Below are 19,782 nucleotides of genomic sequence, written 5' to 3' on the forward strand. Positions count from 1 at the left end.
TCTGGAACTCCCTCCCCCTCTCAATCAGATCAGAGCCCAACCTACTTACCTTCCGAAAGCTCCTTAAAACTTGGCTTTTTAATAAAACATCTGTTTAAACTTTTTTTAGAAACCTTTAAGTCCAGCGTACCCCGCCTTGCCTTAAACCTCTGCAGCGCTGGGACGCCTCTGGGTAGCCATCGCGCTATATACATTTTCATTTCATTTTATTCATTCATTCATTCATTTCATTTCTGAACTCTGGGCCGTTCCAACTGATCATCTTTCTTTGAAAAAAGCAGTGAGAAAAACAACATATATGCTGTCTGTCTTAGAAGACAAAGCAATTCTCACTAAAAAGGCACACGGCTGGATAGTGCTCAGTGACTATGTAAGGCTAAAACCCGAAGCCTAACTGAGTGCCAGAATCAAGATAAGCAGGAAGGAAAACTTTCTAAGGTTGCGCTTGGGGGTAATTGCGATCAAACCCCATCTTCCACCATGGGAAAGGAAAGGAGGCACTCCGACCTGTCGTCTATGCGGAAGTGGGAAGGAAGACATCACTCACGTCATCTGCAACTGCCTACACTTAAAGGACATAAGATGCACCTTGTTGCGTCCCTTTTTTAGGTATTATGGCATCCGGTCCTGTAGGCAGGCAGTGAATCTTTGCTTCAATCCCATTGACGTTCAGCTTAACTGTCGGCTAACAACATTTTTTGAGATGGTAACTAAGAGACTTTAAACCCTGTTGTTATCCGAAATACACTAATATGCTTCATAAGTACAATATTAGCTCAATATCTTGTTTTAGCTGTACTTGCACTTTAATCACCAAACCTCTAACTTAAGCAACGGACTTGGTTAAGCTGTGCCATCTAACCTGAGAAGTTGTTGTAGTCAATGGCAGATACAACTATATGAGACGTAAGAGTCTATGAGAATCTCTTTTAAAACAGCCTATTGTACAAATTAGGAATATGTAATTGATGATCTTTTTTACATTATGAAGCTTTTAACTGTTTTTTATTGTATTTAATTGTGTACAATGCGAACTTTTTGTTATGTATTTGCAAAGATGTTAACTAATCAAGCAAAATAAAATATTATCTGTGGGCTATGGTCTGGGAATTTCTCCACCAGTACTGATTTCAAAACAGTAAAGCCCTTCACACAATTAGTTATTGTAGGCTTCTGCAGCTTTTGGGAAAATTGATTGGACTGCTCAATGTCCTCCCCAGGAGTCTCTACTGTCACACCAAACAGCTCAACAAAAGGTCCCTTCCTGTTTTTCTTCGTAACCTCCTCAGATAGGTGCAATCTGCATGGGAGGTAGACTAACGAGTGCCAAAGCGGGCTGGGTAGTATAGGAACCAGCTGCCTCACTGTCTGAGCCTGTGCAGTGACTGTTCCCTGTCCCCCCTTGATGACTATGGAATGGAGTTGTAGGCACAGATTGGGACCCAGACTGAGAGGGTGAAGCTGACCCGGAGGCTGCCCATAGCAGAGTGACTAATCTATGTTACTGTCGCCAATCCATCCTCACCTGTCCCCTGACTAGATACACTATTGATAACCACTACTGACAACCCACCGCTCTTGGACAACCTGTGCCAAGCACGTTGCTAAACTGGCCCCTCTCTCCATTGTGGCTGTCCTACCCTAGGATATGCAGTACTTGTATCTGGTGCTCTTGCACCACCATTCTGAGTGGAGGGGAGAAATGTGCCCACCAAGACTTGGCCATTGCCCACCATGGTAACTACCCCAGTCTGAGAAACCATTACATTGGCAGGAAGTGTTCCGTCTTCATGGACCTGTACCTCTCTGACATCCACCGTGGGGAGTTTACTCAATTGCCTGCTTTCTTTTATATGCCACTCTTCCCTTCTCACACTCTTTTGAGGCAGAGGAAGAGTTGATTTTTGGGGGAACCCTGACCATTGATAGCACTCGACCACAGTAGCAGAGCAGGGCCCGACTGGCAATAGCGGGCACCAGGCGTTTCCCCGGTAGGCCGCGAGGGTGGGGGTCGGTTTTGGGCCCTGGGGGGTCCGTTTTTGTTACCGGGGTCTGCAATATCGGCCCCTTGTAACAAAATCGTCCGAAACCGGCCTTGCAAATTGCTCGGCTGTACTCCCCCCTCACCCCAGGGGGGGCCAGCTGAGCAGTTTGCCAGGGCCGGATTCTGTTCCCAGTCCGGCCCTGTAGCAGAGGGTCACCTGTAGCTAGCTCCTTTATTAGGCATCAGCTGCTCGCCACTTGTAAACCTGAGCAGCGAAGGGTGAAGTAATGAAAGAAACTCCTCAATACTATCCAGCGGAGGCTCCTCCGCTACGGCAAAGAAGCGTTGCCCCACCTGCTAGCAGCGCAAAAAATGAAAATCAAAACGATAAGAAACCCTTGTATATTATAGTTTTATTTTTTCTCTCTGTGCCGAGACTTGGGGGCGGGGCCAGGGTGACAACAGGCTGGTGGAGAAGTGTTTTGTATAGTCATTCAGTGTGCATGACGGTCTGGCCGGCCGTCTCAGGATGATCAAACCGTCATGCGCACTGAAGCTATCTCCAACCCGAGCTGCGTTGCCGGGTTGGAGAGAGCAGGCACAGGCTCCCAGTCTACCTGGAAGTGCAAATCATCGGCACTCAGGCCAATTCTGATGCTGCTTTCAGCAGCATGAAAGCAGCGCCAGGATTGGCCGCAGTGCACTCTGCAGCCTGTGCCTGCGCCTGCAGAAGAGAGTTAAGTAATACGGCGAGGCAGGTAAATGTATCTTTTTATTCCTTTTATGTCCGTCCACCCCCCCCCCCCCCCTTCCCATCCCCCCCGCCCCCCCCACACACACACTCAATCCGCTTGCAGGCCGCGACTGATACTATCGTGCCTACCCATCACTCTAGCCAAATCGGCATAGTAGTAATGCCATGCGACCAGTCTCTGTTTCTTTCTGAGCCATTATGAAGCAACACCTGGAGTGTGGAACCTCTAGCATATTAGGAATACTACTACACTAATTTAATAAAACTGTCTCAACAGACCCAAACAAAATAGTTTCTGTGTCTTGTTAAACACATCCAATATCAATTGTGTTTTTCTCTATCCAAGTCCTTGAAAATAATGAAATGACAAACAGCTGTTCAACGTGTGCAAGCAGACAGTTAGATCCACCAATAACCTCTTTGGACAGCCCCAGCGTAGCAATGCTAAATTACTGCACTAAAATTGTGCATTATAATGCACTTATAATAAGGTGTCCATTATTTTTGTCAGTTTTGTGACAGAATTCCAGTCTGCCAAACTCTGAATGTTCTCTAATGCACTTGTAATATGACAGACGTGTTATCCATCAGGTTTGTGACAGAGCACTCATCCTTCAAACTCGAGACCAGGCCCTAAGTCTGAATCCACCTTTTGCAAGTCTGTGTTTCTGGTACGACTCATACTCTAATCTGTAGGTGTTCTTCCGTGGGGTAGTGGATGGTGGTAGCATGCATTAAAGACAGTGTCTCTCATTTGTAGGATCCATGGACACTGCGGAGCCTGCCGAGGCAGGATCCTGAATTTGGGACTTTTGGCCAGACAGCACGGACAACATCCACCACCATGGCTGGACAGAAGCCGGACGTGAAGCACAGTTTATCCATTATACCCTGTTTTGTGTTTGTGGAGGTAAAGTACTTATCTCAAACCGTGCCCCAAATTCCTCCTGTTGTGTTTTCAATATTTCTGTCTTTTTTCTACAACATGTATCACAATGTTCTCCATCAGGGCCCTCCTTGCAGTCTATGTCGCTCTAACTTACCTGCACCCTCTACAATGCTCCACTTTCTAAACGCTAGGATAAGTCACATGCCTAGGCCTTAGCAGACCACAACTCAACACACGGATGCCACATTGGCATTTCCAGCAGCATGGGCTTGAAGCCAAGTCAAGGTGGGTTTTCTTATTTAAGAGTATTGGCAGGCAGGGTCTCCGTAGCGCCACTGTCCATGTCTCCAGGTTCAAACGAGTTACGTGATGCATGAGAAATTATATAGCAGAAAAAAGATATAACGAGGGTAAAGTTCAGAGGAGCAGAGAAAGATTAGTTATATTTGGGGGGAGGGTAAGAACATTTAGAAATGACAGTAGATGGGGAGCAAAAAAAATGACAGAGATTGAAGTAAACGAAAGAGTAATAGAAAAAAAAAGAATAAACTGCTAAGAGCTACAGATGTGAGTGTGTGTATCCTTACACACCGGCAGGCGTGGGCACGGAGACACACATACACACACAGACATATGACATTTTTGCTTTTGTTGCACAAAATGCAGTGGTATAAATTTAAATATTTCACAGGACACTGTGAAATTTGTTAATATTTCTCAGGGAACTGTGAAATTTGGATTTCATTATCATATTGACAGCCCCAAAACTGCACAGCACAGCATTACCATTGCCAGGGTTACCAGTATTATGAAGCAAAAGCGGCCCAAATTATATGGCAGGTTATTTAAATTATGCAGCAAGAAATGGCAAACTATGAGGCATAATGCAGCACATTTTTACTTCAGTGTTGTCATTCTTACATGTTAACAGTGACTGGGCAAAGGTTTTGTCTAATTAGTGACAGATTAATACCCAAATACAGCAATAAGCAATTGAAAGGTGACGAGTCAACATTTTGTGGAGGGTCTTTGACTGTGCAACAACACGGGATGCAGCGTTTTTAGTAGCTTTTGATCCGTTTGATATAGAATTTTTGTTGTTGTTAAAATCTGAAGATTACGCAGCAGATGATGGATTATGTGGCAAATCCATAATTATACAGAAAACAATGTGGCTGTAAAATTGCATAATTGCAGAAAATGTACAAAAATAAACATTCTAATTCCAAACGCTCCTCATTGATACCCGCTCTTTGCAGAAAAAAAGCTTTTTCAAGCAAACTACCCCAAAACAAACATTTTACATAAAAAACCGGTCACCTGTATAATATGGTCCTATATTGCCATCTCAGCATTTCCACAATTGTTTAATGGATAAATGAACACTTGCACTTGGATGTCTTAAGGATTTTAGTGCCATGAGCAACAATACATAGAACAACAATGCCCACCTAAAATATTCGCATTGTAGTGTAAACACTGGTAGCACACACCGGAGCTACTTAAGCTGCATTGGCAAAGGTAGGCCTTTTTATTTCAATCTCTCTTATGGTCAAACTGCACAGTAATTGGCCTGGCCGTCATGGCAGACAGCGCTGAGAGTCACTCAAAAGAGCAGATGCTTTCTGCTTTGCTCCAGTTTTAAAAAAGAATGCAGACAGGGAAGCAGATTGTTTTCCATCTGTATTTATTTGTGTATCGAAATAAGCAAAAATAGAAAAGCATAAAAACACTTTGCTATGGGACATTCATCAAATAGAAAGCTGAGATATAAGTCTGGAGTGCACCCAATAAGAGGCTGATATTAAAAAGAAGTGGGAAGGAAAGACCAATTAAGGGGCACGAGGAGCCACAACAAGCTGCGTGGAGGGGGTGGGTGGGGGGCAGAGCGCGCAGTGGAGAGCGCCAGCCCTTGCTCCCTTTAACTCACTGGCTTCGCCTGACGTGATTCGCTGCTACAGGAGGCAACAAAGCGTAAAAAGAAAGCCATGCGGGGAAACAAGAAAAGGCAGGAGCGAGGAGGGGCACAGGCTTGCCAGGGTGCAATGAAGGGGCTTTGGTCGCTCCAGGGACGCCCACTTCGGCCCTATCCATTTCAGTCTGGCGTGCCCTCTCTTGGCGGCCGGAGCTGCTGCCCACTGTCGCCTCTGCCCCTCTCGGGCCTGTTGACCTTTACTCAAGATGGCCATGTTCTACTTCCAGGTGGTGATCATGGCGGGGACGGTGGTGCTGGCGTACCACTTCGAATACGCGGACACCTTTCCCGTGCACGTCCAGGGTTTCTTCTGCTACGACAGTGCCTACGCCAAGCCTTTCCCCGGACCCGAGGACCTGAGCAGGGCCCCGCCGGTGCTGGTCTACTCCCTGGTGACGGTGATCCCAACGCTGACGGTAAGTGCCCGTGGACTGTGTGGCCAACCCTCCCTCCCCGCACTGCGGCGTCATTGGTACAGGTATGGTGCCTTCCTGGAGCCATGGAAGCCCGCAAGCCTCTGCCTTCCACTTTAGCAGACTTAGCGCCATGTTCTAAGGAGCCTTCCTGCTTCCGGGGTAGTGTTATCTCTCTGTTCTGAGGGCCCCTTCCTGCTGCATAGATAATATAATACCTCTGTTCTGGAGGGTCCCTTTCTGCTCCACTGATAATATTATCCCTCTATTACAGTTATGCTCTGCTCTGGTACCCCCTTCCTGCTCCTAGCATCGTCTCACATCAATGTTCCAAGCCCCCCCACGAGTAGCCTCATCCTTTCTTCTCTCTAGACCCGGAGAGGTTCTCCCGCCCTTTCCGCCCGCTCGCTCGCTATGCCCACCCAGACCCCTGCTTAATTCAGGCACTCTGTTCATCACCACCCCCTTTTCTGAATCACCCAGACCCCTCGGCTCACCTCCTGTCTCTTCTGACCTCACATCAGCAGGCAGCCTGCGCGCGCCCTGCTCCTCGAGGCGCCCCCCCCCCCCTCTCACCACCTGCTCCAGAAGCCCCTCAGCTCCTGAGTTTGATGTCTGATGTGACTTCAACAGACAGCCCCCTGTGCCTCCCTCCTGCTCCCTCTCTGCCAGCCAGGGAAGTTCCTCTGGCCCTCCCTCCCTCACCCATAGGACTGGGCTCTAGGCCTTTCTGACACCAGTGGACAGGCCCACTGTGCTCTCCCGTCCCCTCCACCTGCTGTGGAAGCCCCTCTCATCTTCTTGGTGGTTCGGTCTGACATGCCTCGTGCGCCCAGTTCAGCCGGCAGAAGTGTCTCAACGAGGAACTTCTGGCCAGAAAGCCCACAGTGTAAGAAATGGGAGGGGGACCCCAACTGGACGCAAGCCTCAGATACCAAAAGACATCAATAAGGAAACTTTTTATTTTTATTTTTAGAAATAGTGAGCATTGCTCTGAGAGTAGTGAACAAAGTCTACAAACCTTCTACACCCAGATCCTGCTTCAAAACGACCCCCATGGAATAACCAAGAACTGGCGATTAGAACTAAGTTTTTCTGTACACTTAAGGTGCTAGTTAGGTGTAAGACTGCACCCAGGACGACACGACTTTATTTGATTAGCAAAAAGGGAGCTGGATAACCCAATAAACCCTTTGAAGCTCGGGTATCAATAATATATACAGAAAAGTGTTACCAAGGGGATTTACTTATGGGGATATTTTGGTCTGAATTTACTAATTTACAAAAAAAATGGGTCCGAAGTATGGCACAAGTATGGCACATCAAGGAAACTGAGAGAAAGAAGGAGAAAAACAGGCGTCCATAATAGAATACAAGCTGCTCATGTTTTTAATTTGCATTCAAAGAAATAAAGTTGTAGTGTACCCTGACATCAGTAAAACCCGACATCTTGTATCACAAATCAAAACTACTGTCCAAAATCCAAAGATTAATGCATGTAATGTCCACTCTCTTGAAAATTGAAAACAGTCCTTACTTAGGCCATATCCACCAGTAACAAACGAGAGGTGAAATAGCGTCTATATTGCAGTCTCCTAAGTCTTGAGTATGTGAGACCATCATCAGGACCACAGATATTAATGGGGTTTCACGATGACCCAAATCAGTGCATAACTGTTGTAATTGTATACCAACTTAAACAAATGGATTAGAATAGCAAGGTGAATGCATCTACACAGGTCGTATCAAATGATCAATGATAAGTAAATACAGCTCAGCTGAACAATTGGGTGTGAGGGTACGCAGTCTTGTTTGTTACCGGCCGGATCCCCGAACTGATGGATATGGATTAAGGACTGTTTTCAGTTATCAAGAGAGTGGACAATACATGCATTAATTCTTGAATCTTGGACCGTAGTTTTGATTTGTGATACATGATTAACGTATGTCGGGTTTTATTGATCAGAATGGGTCCTACAACTTTATTTCTTTGAATGCAAAGTAAATACATGAGTTGTCACCAATACCCTGAGCACCCATCAAATGATTTCACAATTTATGTAAAAAGTTCAGTGCACATGAGTTTCTTCTGTGTTCTTTATTTCTTAACTTCTCACTGGGAGGGAGAAGTTAGGAAATAAAGAACACAGAAGAAACTAATGTGCACTGAGCTTTTTACATATCATTTGATGTGTGCTCAGGGTATTGGTGTTACTGTTCTAATGATCTTTGGGCTAGGGTTATTCCTTCTTCCTTTGAAGCACCACTAGTGACACTAGGTCTACTACATTAACCCGGGAATAGTGAGCGCCACAATCAACCCAACAAAACACTCAATCATTTTTTCCACTTCCTAAATACATGAGTTGTCAGAGAGCTCACTCTCAAATACAAAAGTGTGATTAAAAAAAGCAAAATTAGTAGACTTTTTCCAGAGGATCGCCAATAGTTGGTGGCCAGAAAATGTAGAACCGTACCTGCTCCAGCGGTGAAAGCCAAAAACCTGGGTGTGATTTTTGATAACACCTTGACTTTCAACACCCAGGTTAATAGAACAGTGAGCTTTTGCTTCTGGACGATTGGGTCGTTGAAGAAATACTGCCTTTTTTCTGAAAGAGCTCAGGTTGTCAGTGGTCATTGCACTTATCACCTCCCGCCTAGACTACTGTAATGCCCTGTACTTAAATGCCAACCAATGCTCATTAAATAAGCTCCAAATCATTCAAAATGGAGCCACAGGCTTGGCTCTGGGAGTATTAAAACACTCCTCTGCCACGGAAGGATTGAGATCTCTTCATTGGCTGCCAGTAAAGAAGCAGTTGTCCTTTAAAGCTCTTTACTTGATGCGCAAAGCTCTTCACTCTCAGGGGCCGAGTTATCTCAGGACAGCCCTGAATAGGTATGCACCAAGGAGGCCTCTGAGATCAGCTGGACAGTATAAGGTGGTGGTTCCTCGGTGCAAGAAAGCCGGGTAGGGGGGGACATGCCTCCCACAGTGGCGGCTGCCAGGCTGTGGAACTCCCTTCCTGAAGAAAATGTAAGGAAGTTAAAAAGTGGCTTTTTGTGGATTAGTCCTCCCTCTTAGTGGTTGGATTGCTGAGGTTCTTTCTGCTTTGAGCTGTCGTCCTTCACACAGTTCACTGCTACTCACAGCACTTTGATGCCTTCTGGTCTGACGTGCTTTAGAAATGCTACAAATAAAAAATTGTATTCCCTTCTGTACACCTGTTTCTCTCCTTTCTTTCAGTTTTCCTTGATTTAATGAATACATGTGCCGTTCTTTGGGTTAATTCCTTTTGTCATTTAGAAAATTCAGGTAAAAATATCCCGATAAGTAATCCCCTTGGTACCACTTTAGTTTGCATACAACTCTAGGTTGAGGCAGGACTAGCTCAACCTTTCCTGGATGGTATTTACAGACGAGATGTGATCCACTGGTTACGTTGTCAACCAGGAGTCAGGTGTTCTAGTCTTAAAGCTTCCTCTATGTGACCAGTTTGTGTGATCCTGGGCAGATCAATGCAGCAGATCCCTACCATACCAGAGCCGTAAATGCTTAGAAGCAGGTTCGGTGCTGTTGTTAAAAACATTGTAACCGAACATTTGAACCTGTTGAACGAGCAGGGGCCCGATTTTTCCAGGAGTACATTAGGGAATGCCAGGTCGGGTGTAATGAATGATTTTTGATCTGCCCTGAAGATTTTCCTATGGGCCCTAGACTGCAGAATTGTATTGAGTACATAAGGCTTGTGGTGGTAGTTGTTATCGGGCAGTGCTGGAATTGGAAAATATTTACTCCAAGAACCCATACATTGAGGGTTAAGTTGTGGCAGAGGAAAGGGTGGAGTAAAGAAGGGCAGAGGCTGACAGTCAATGTATATATTTAGTTTTTTTTAAATATCTGCTGCAAAGAAATTGGCAACAAGGAAAGATGTGACATCAAATCTGTTCTAGCTTATTTAATTGGTCCCAAAGAGGCTACATTTTAAAATATCTTACATGGTTAATACACCTGCTGCAGAGATCTTCGTATGCCCAGACATTTTAGGAGATTATATTAGTGGTAAAATAACTCTGCTGGATAACACAGGTCTGGGTGAGTTCTTAGTTTTGTGCAATCACAGTTTTGACTCATAAAGTATCCTGTAGGTTTAATGTGGCTGCTGCAAAGCACATTGTGAAATATGCAGATCAGAATTTATGGTAATAGGTAAGTGGGCTACTGCTTTTGATACTGAGATTAATTTGTTACTTCTAGTTCATGAATTACAATCCTTCTAATATAGCACAGTGATCCATTCACCGGCATCAAGGAGCTGCATGCAAACAGTAAGTCATGGGTTTAGATCCTTATTGCTTTTTTCACAATCTGTTGCTATTCTAAGATTGCAAAGAAGGGCTCCTATGGGGCTTAATAAAGTTGTTATTGCAGACAATCACTGTGTTACATTTTATATCCTGACTTTGTGCTTCTCCTGACTATGCACACTTAACATATAGGGCCAGATAAAAAAAAATGAATGTAACTCGAGGCATCAAGCAATATCCTAGCACTGGTGGACTGTGTGCTGCCTAGAGCCAACACAGACACCCATATGCAATTCTGCAAGGGTGCCTGTGTTATGGGCAGGACTGTTTTTGTGCAGGAAGAGTTTCCTTCCAGCCAAAAATAACTTGTAGCAACATTTTCCTTTTCCAATGTGTGCTGCAGAATGCATCATACATAGAAAGAGGAAGTAACAATTAGAAATAAAGATATTTCTCCTTGTTATGCTTGTTTCAGGGAGGCATAGCATTTTGCATAGTAAGTTAGAACTGCATCACAATCCATGGGGAGATGCATGGGAATGCCCATGCATCACCCCTAGAAGTAATGCAAGGCAGTGCTATGTGCTGAATTATATTACTTTTAGGAAAAATCCCAAACAAAGCCATGCAAATCTGATTTGTGTGGTTTTATAAATCTCAACAAAAATTTTGCATTGTGCCTGAGCCAAAAAGTGGTGTAACCAAAGCACAAAATGTTAGTAAAACTGGATCATAAAGTCTACAAGTATAGACGATATGGGATTCCTACACCTTTTAATCCTCATTGTCTTAAGTAACATTTCCTGTACATTGATCAATCAATCAATCAATCAGTATTTATAAAGTGCATCTTACCACCCCGGGGAGGGGGGGGGGGGGGCATCCAGGCACTGAGGTATTCAAGGGCCTTAGTCGATGAGCAAGTTCTTGAATTGCTTTCTGAAGTCAGCAAGTGAAGGGGAGGTTTGAAGGAGGAGTGGGAGGTCATTCCAGGATTTGACGGTAAGGTAGAAGAAAGAGTAACCTCCACTGCAACTCCACCGGATGCAAGGGACATGTGTGAGGGTGAGAGGTGAATTAGAGTTGTCTGGTCGGCTAGTGGAAGGTCAGGCAGTGGTTGATGTTGGAGGGTCCGGAGTTGTGGAGGGCCTTGTAGGCGCGAGTCAGCAGCTTGAACTGGCATCTTTTCTGTACGGGCAGCAAGTGGAAGCTTCTGAGGTGGGAGGTGATTCTGGTCCGTTTGGGGATGTCGAGGATGAGTCTGGCTGCAGCTGTATGGTGTGTAGTCAGTTGAGGAGATGGGTGGAGGTTCCGTCATAGAGTGCATTTCCGTAGTCCAGTCGGATGGTGATGAGGGCTTGAGTCATCATTTTCCTGGTGCTGACTTGGCTCCCTCTGAAAATCTTACGAAGCATGCAGAGGGTGTGGAAGCAGCAGGAGGCTACTGTGCTGACTTGGCAATTCATAGAGAGATTGCTGTCCAGGATGATGCAGAGGTTGCGGGCGTGTTTGGTGGGGGTAGGTGGGGGTCCGAGTGCAGTGGGCCACAATGTGTTGACCCATGGGGAGGTATTCCTTCCAAAGATGAGCACTTCCGTCTTGTCCCTGTTCAACTTCAGGCGGTTGGATCTCATCCAGTCAGCAGCTTTGGTCATGGCGTTCTGGAAGTTGGATCTGGTGGTGGCAGTGTCTTCCATGAGAGAGAGAGGATTAGTTGGGCGTCATCAGCGTATGAGATGATGTTGAATCCATGGGTGCTGATGATGTCGTCCTGTGGCATTATTTAGGCATTGAAGATCGTGGGGCTGAGAGAGGATTTTTGGGGGATACTACAGATGATGCTCTTGGGTTCGGAGGTGAAGGGCGGTAGGTGGATTCTCTGTGTGCATTCTCTGAGGAAGGAGATGATCTATTTGAGGGCGTTTCCTCTGATGTCGATGTGGTGGAGTCTCGTGATGAGGGTGTGTAGGATACAGTGTCGAAGGCCGCTAAAAGGTTGAGGAGAATCAGGGATGCTGTCTCACCACAGTTGAGAATGGCTCTGATGTTGTCGGTTGCGGCTATTAAGGCAGTCTCAGTGCAATGGATGGAGCGGTATCCGGATTGGAAGGAGTCAAGCAGGTTGTTTCCTTCCAGGTGATTGGTGAGCTGGCGGTTAATGGCTTTTTCCAAGACATTGGCCGGAAAGGGGAGCAGCGAAATAGGTCGGTAGTTCTTGAGTTCCCTGGGGTCGCCGGAGGGTTTTTTCAGGAGGGGTTTAACCTCTGCATGTTTCCAAGCATCGGGGAAGGTGGTACCTGCGATGGATGCGTTGAGGATGTTGCTGAGTGCGCTGATGATTTTCTTCTGTCCAAGTTGAAGGTGTAGTGGGGGCAGGGGTCTTTCGGTGCATCGGAGTGAATGGAAGGCATGATCGCCAAGGTGATTGGCATGTTGGGCGGTGTCCACTCGGTGAGGTGGGTGTGTGAGCTGTCAGTTTGAGTCAGGAGTGACTGAGGTCGGTAGGTTGTGGGTCGAAGTTTCTGTAGATGTCTGCTATCTTGTTGTGGAAGTGGTTCACCAGGGAGTTGCAGTGGGCTTGGGCAGGGTGGATCGTGGTCTCCTTTGTATCTACACTTGAATGAATTTTAGGTCTCGTCTGCGAAAAGCGCGCTCTCGCTGCGAGAACTATAGTCGTCGGCTCAGCCGACAACGAGTAGAGACAAGAGATGGCCAAGTGCAGCATTTTGCAATGGGATTAGGTCGCGCGCGTGAGCTTCTGCCGTAGAGCATGGCAGAAATAATCGGATCACGAGGCGCGCCTCGTGAACAGTTCACGTGACTGACTTTGGAAGGCTTTAGGATTCAGTTTTAGTCAGCGTGCGTGGGAAGGGCAGCGGGCAGCAGGGGGAGTCTGCAGAGGGGAGCGCGGCGCCGATAAACAGGCAGGCTTTGAAAATAGCTTCCAGCGAGAGGTACACTGTGATTTCACCGGAATAAAAAGGTTGAAAAGCACATCTGACTGAGAGCGGGGCTTTAGGTCTGCCTACATGTTAGGTATACGTGCTGCATTTAATTGGGCAGATTTGTGTTCTAGCGACTCTCCGACTTCTCCAAACTTTCACCGCTACCGCAGGGCTGTCCCGTCCTCATGGGAGCCCTGCGTGAACGAGCACGACCAGCCTCTTCCGGCCGCATCACAGGCCCCGCCCATGTCACGGGCAAGGATGCCTAACTTCCTGCTTTTGGCCCCGGGCCACAACGGTGAATTAATTATTGCATGTTAAAGTACTCTGTTATCCTTCAGTGTTTGGGTTGCGCTACATAAAACCAAAAATTTGGATAAGGTTAACTCCCCATTATTTTCTCTAAATCCCTCGGCATATACATAGTTATAATAATAAAATAGGCAGTAGATACTGAGTTTGCGCAATCTAATGTAACCTTATTTTATGATGTGTGTTTGTAAGAGAACCACGGCTGTGCCAATCAAAACGTCGTGGCATTTCTTTAAAAATACGATAAAACAGATTAGAGGTCATGTTGAAATGTTTACATTTGTGGAAGGAAATAAGACGCGTCTGAAATAGATCACTCGATGAGACGTGAAGAATCCAGAATAGCGTGCATTAAAGTGAACCTGTAGAGAGCGGTCGAAGTGTTGTATATCCGGTGAGCTGAGGTATGTGCAACGAGGGAGGGGCGGCAAAGGGTCTTTTACGCTGGGAAAAGGCCAGAAGAAGGGACATAAAGGTGCATTCGAAACAATGAAGGGTGACTGTGTGTGGTCGCTTCTAATTACAGTGAGAGTGATCTCCTTCCCTTTTGCTGTCTGAGCCATCCCCCGTATGGCAGAGTATACAGTCGCCCCACCCCCTCGTGGCTGTTTCTAACTTCAGCGAATTGCTTGCATAGGTTGGGTGCAGTCCTCATCACACCCCTCTGAGACTGGCTGCGTTAAGCCAACCCTCATTACACACATTCTTTAAGAGTGCCCGACCGGACTGGGTAGCTGTACCCGCCCCCCCTTCTAGTTTTAAAAACATCCTTTCTGTCACCGGCTGCAGTCGGCAGAGAAACTGCCGAACCTTCAAATCCCATTATACATAAAACAAAATGGTGCCTGGGACACTATTAACAGAATCTATGGTAATTGGGGTAATTGGTGAGATAGTTCAATTATCTACCCCTACGACAAATAAATTATCTGGAAAAACTATTTTTGCATTGGTATAAATAAAATTTCCCATCTCCACAGAAAGAGCACGCACAATATTCGTTTCCTTATTGATTTTTCACTTTAATTGGAAAGGAATTAGAATTAAATTAGGGCTTGTATGATTTGAATGCCCACTTCAAACAAACGAACACAAAAGTATATGTATTTACACATTACTTTTTACATAAACATATATAAAACACATATATATACACACATGAATCCAAAGGATGTATTTAAACTACTGTAGCCCAATTTTTCTTTCACCAAAGGATGCTTGCTCTATGTACAGACTCCGCATTCCTCTCAAAGTAAGCTCCACCAGAGCTAACACAAGAAGTATAAATAGTCCATATCTTTTTAGGCTATCCTCAATCCTTTTGCTCCTTGTGAATAAAGTTTTCCATAAATTCAAATAATTTGGCTGGGGTCTTCTTCAAACAAAATGTCGACGCGTTTCAGCCATCATAATTCTGGCCTCACCAGGACTAGGGCTAATAGATACTTCGGTCTAAAGGATCAAGAAAATATATGTATGACTATACATCCAATCTAAAATAAACATGTTCAAAAAGTCAGAGGTCTACATACTAAATTTACATATATACAATTATACAAATCCATATATACAAATATACAAATCCAGTTATTTATTAACTAGACGTGGTCAGACTGCCAAAAAAAACACCCTATGTGTCTTTATAAAACGAATGTGCACACTATTAGATACTTCCTTATAAACCGTTCGAAATATATTAATAAATTAGTAAAGAGACAACACCCTGTGTCGTGTTTAGTAAAGAATAACCACCAAGAAGACAATCTTTATATACCTATAATAACTAGAGAAAAGGAAACCTAGTGACCAAAGTCAAAAAGTACCTTCAGAGATAACTATATCCTCTCTTAACATATCTTCTTTAAACAATCAAGTCACACTAAATTCCATCGATTCAGTGACTAAAAAGGAAACAGGGACACTTATCAAAAAAATATATGGAGTAGTCTCTTAATCCACTCATGATGACCAGGAACCTTTTTACGGGGCTCACCTGTTTAGTAGGCGATGTTGAACTCTTAAAAATTCACTATTTGCCGACCTTCCAAATACAGGGTAATAGTCCACTCTTATTCGGGACCCTTCAATTGTATCCCGGGAGTTTCAAATTTGCCGCCATTCTACAGTACCGGGGGAAAAAAAGGGGGGGGGGGGAAAGGAGGGTCGGTAGGCTGCCAGCTAACAAAAAAATGCATGCGGTTAAACCAAATTGAAACGGGAAACTACCACTTACTTTACAGGCTAGGAGCAACGCCAGTTGTTGGATTACTCAGTCCGTTCGCCGTAGCAACATTAAACCGGACTTTCGCCGTTCACGTGACGCGGAAGTCATCTGTCTTCTCTAAACACAGAGAGAGCACTATTAAACTCCGTGTCTCCATGATGAAGGACTAACTTTCTGGTGAACACTAAAAGGGGACTCCCTTTGTAATCCGCTCACCCGTTCTAACTTACTGCATTATGGACGTTCATGGGACTCGTTTAAGGAAGGATAAAGAGTGAACATTCTATTATTGAGATAAACCAGTGAAAGAAATACATGAATTAAAATAAAAATAAAAAAGTGCCAGGTTAATGGAAGAATAAATAAATAAAGTAGAATATAAATACATATAACCAGTCTGCCAATCTTTACATTCTTGTTGCTACAATATATCAATACATTGCCTTGGGGTAACAGTAAATTCATTCAATGTGACGGTAGCATCCAAAATTACATCGAAGGAACTACATCACCAGACCAGACACAACCTCTTTTTTAGCAAGGTTAATTTTTCAGATTAAAGCCCAAATTTCATTCAGTCTTGTATTTCTCGATGAATCTTGCTTCCAACCTGTCTAGCTTAGACTTGATTTCTTCCTGTTTAGTTTTTTCCAATACATATAGGACTGTCCATGATATATCATTTTCTGTATGTTGAAAGTTTTCATAATGGTGCACTAAAGGTGCTCCCTGAACTTTACATTTGATCCTCGATTTGTGTTGGAGGATACGTTTCTTTACTGCTTGAGTTGTCTGTCCGATATAAAATTTATTGCATGGACATTTGATACAATATATAGTATTTTTTGTATTGAAATTGGAAACACTTTTTTGATAGTGTTTGTATCCATTGATTTCAAATTCCTTGGTGTCTGTTGTTAAATTACAAGCTACACAATTTTGACACCTAAAGTGTCCTGTTATGGGAGGCAAATTCAGGAGACTTCGTAAGTCTTGAGGTGGAACCTCTACTTTTCTTGTAGCTCTTACCAAGGTTTGTCTTATGTTTTTTCCTTATTTAAAGGCAAACAAGATTTTTTTTTATCCCTAGATGTTCAATAAGTTTCCAATGCTTTTGAATGACTTTTTTAACTTTATTCGCTTTAGGATCATACGTAAGTACACATGTGAGTGGAGTATCTTTTTCTTTGGTTTGTGGTACCAAAAGAGCTTCTCTTGGAGTAAACCAAGCCCTTTTTAAGGCGACCTTGACTAACCGTTTAGGGTAGCCTCTGGCTATCAGTTTGTTCTTCAAGACCTCTGCGTTTTTGAAATATTCTTCTTTTTGGCTACAATTCCTCCTTATACGGAGAAATTGCCCAAAGGGCAAATTCTCTTTAAGGTTACGGGGGTGACAGCTTGTGAAGTGTAGTAATGTATTGCGGTCTGTACTTTTAGTATATAAGCTAACTTCTAGGTGGCTGTCCTCACTGAGGATATTGACATCCAGGAAGTTACGTTTCTGTTGAATATGGGACACGGTAAAGTTTAATTCTTGCGTTCTCGAATTCAACCAATTATAGAATTCTTGTAATAATGTCTCGTTTCCATGCCAAATCATAAAAATATCGTCAATATAGCGACACCAAAAGTTTACCTCGTTCTTAAAAGGATTGGTGTCGCTATATAACCACTTCTTTTCAAATTCTGCCATAACTAAATTAGCAATTTCAGGTGAAAAACTGCATCCCATGGCCACGCCAGAGATTTGTAAGTATAGCTGGCCTTTAAATTTGAAAAAGTTGTTTTTTAAACATATCGTAGCCAATGACACTAGGAAGTCTGTGGGCACTTGGTGAGGACGTTCTCTCTGATCTAATACATATCTCATCACTGCTATAGCCTCATCTTGGGGGATATTCGTATATAGTGATTCGATATCGAATGTCACTAATATTTGGTTGTCACTATTAAAAGGTCGCTCTTCAACTTTGGTTATAAGGTCCATGGTGTCTCTTATGTATGATTGAATTTCTTTAACTAAAGGAATAAGGAAAAAAATCTATATATTTTGCCACAGGTTCTAACAACGAGCCACAGGCCGACACAATAGGCCTTGCCGGGGGCTCAGTTGTAGACTTGTGCACTTTGGGCAAAACATATATATTGGGTATTTTATTCTGTTCTGCGTTAAGATAATCAAATTCTTTTTGACATAACCATCCTTGTTCTAAACCTTCCCTCGTTATGTTCAGAATTACTTCTTTTAACCTTTTTGTAGGGTCTTCATCTAGTTTTCTGTAATGTATTTCATTGGCTAGTTGTCTATTTACCTCTTCGTCATATTTATCAATATCCCAAAGGACAATTCCTCCACCTTTGTCCGCTGGTTTGACAACCAGGGACGAATTATTAGAAAGATTTTTGAGAGCTATCCTTTCAGCCTTATTACAATTAGAGTTGTAATAAATTTTCTTAGATTGTAATTCATCTAGTTCCCTGAGGACCACATCCTCAAAGACTAAAATTTCAGGGGGAAGTAGTATACTTTCTGGGACAAAGCTGGACTTATTCTTTAAGCCACTAATGTTTTTAGATTCATTCGATTCTCTGTCTAAAAAGAATGCTTTTAGCCGAATCTTTCTCAGAAAAGTCAATATTTCTTTTTTAGTCTCAATCGGATTTTGTAAGGCTGATGGAACATAGGACAATCCCTTCGATAGGATAGAGATTTCTGCTTCAGTAGGTGTATAATTGGATAGATTATAAATAGGTATCATATCCAATTCATTACTTTCCCTTGTCCTATCTAACGTCTGTATGTTTTCTTGCGTGTTCTGAATGGTTCGTTCTCTTGTATCGGATATTGATCCGATTGTTGGAACTGCCCCGGGGGTTGGAAGGGACCTATCTGTTGATTGTACCCTCTCCATCTCGACCCTCCTCCCCTCGGTCGAAATCTGCCTCTGTTTAAAAAAGGTGGAAAGGATCTGGGGTATTGTGGGTATTGGTAATAGCCACTGGATGGCCCTTGGTCTGAATCTGAGGAACTTTCTGAGAAAGTAATACATTTATTTCTGGATCTCCCTCTGTATTGTAAATTCAAAGCACTAGGGTTGTTATTTACAAAAAAGTCTTCTTTCAAATAGGGGTATACTTCATCTAGTTTAAAGTTCTTTATATCTCGTCCTACTTTGTTGATCTTTAAGTTGGTGTTGTGTGCTGAAAAATCTGCGAGAGTTTTTTCCACTGTTTCCAATAGTTTTTGGGAATCTGGAATCGTGGAGTCGTCCAATATTTCTTTTTCTAATGTTTCAATTTCTCTTAGTTCTTCCTCATTCAGTCTTAGTGCGGTGCTACAGATAAGACCATCCAATCTATAGAACTTTTAGTTCCTACTCCTACAAATCTGTTTAGATAAGTTTTATCTGTGATGAAAATGACCGGTATGTTCTTAACCTGAAGCCCTACTGGGATGGTTTTATTCTTAAGATGTTCCGATAAGACCTTAGCATGCAGTTGTGTTCTGATGTTTTTCTTTTTCAATTGTTTTAACTTTTCTATTTTATCCAAATTAGTAGTTTGTGCAATGACTTGATTACCACTTAAAAGTGATGGTGTCCTTAATAGGATAGCATCGATTTCCTCAGTACTGTAACTAACTGTTACTGGTTCTGCCATAGCCCAGGGGTATTGTAATGATTTTAATTGAGACTCAACCTGTCTTAAAAATTCAAAAAACTTAGTGAACACATAAATACAAACATTAAATTCAACAAACAGTTTATGAGACCCTGACTGTGAACATGTAACAAATATATCACAACCATGTATATTATTAAGTGGGTGTACTTGTATGGGAAATGGGAAAAGATTACCAAAGAAACGTTTCCTCTGGTATTTTTGAATCCTTTGGGACTCAAATCAAACAGTATAAACTGTGCAACCTCACACTTAACTAAGTGTAAAAAATTCTCTTTCAAATTCAGGGTGAACCCG

At 43.4% G+C, this 19,782-nt stretch overlaps 1 protein-coding gene across 3 annotated transcripts in view; it reads left to right on the plus strand.

The window, feature by feature from the left end:
- PLPPR2 (phospholipid phosphatase related 2) overlaps positions 1-19,782 on the plus strand; it is a 120,266-nt gene that overhangs the window by 9,605 nt on the left and 90,879 nt on the right. For 2 of the 3 annotated variants that reach the window (XM_078684176.1, XM_078684177.1), the window contains exons 2-3: positions 3,499-3,648; positions 5,830-6,018. In XM_078684176.1, the coding sequence (XP_078540302.1) occupies positions 3,583-3,648; positions 5,830-6,018 (255 nt within the window). In that variant the 5' untranslated portion in view covers positions 3,499-3,582. The remainder of the gene's footprint in view (positions 1-3,498; positions 3,649-5,829; positions 6,019-19,782) is intronic. The other variant, XM_078684178.1, reaches the window with a different exon arrangement.

Source organism: Lissotriton helveticus, chromosome 1_1 (genome assembly GCF_964261635.1).
Source record: "Lissotriton helveticus chromosome 1_1, aLisHel1.1, whole genome shotgun sequence".
Taxonomy (NCBI): Eukaryota; Metazoa; Chordata; class Amphibia; order Caudata; family Salamandridae; genus Lissotriton; species Lissotriton helveticus.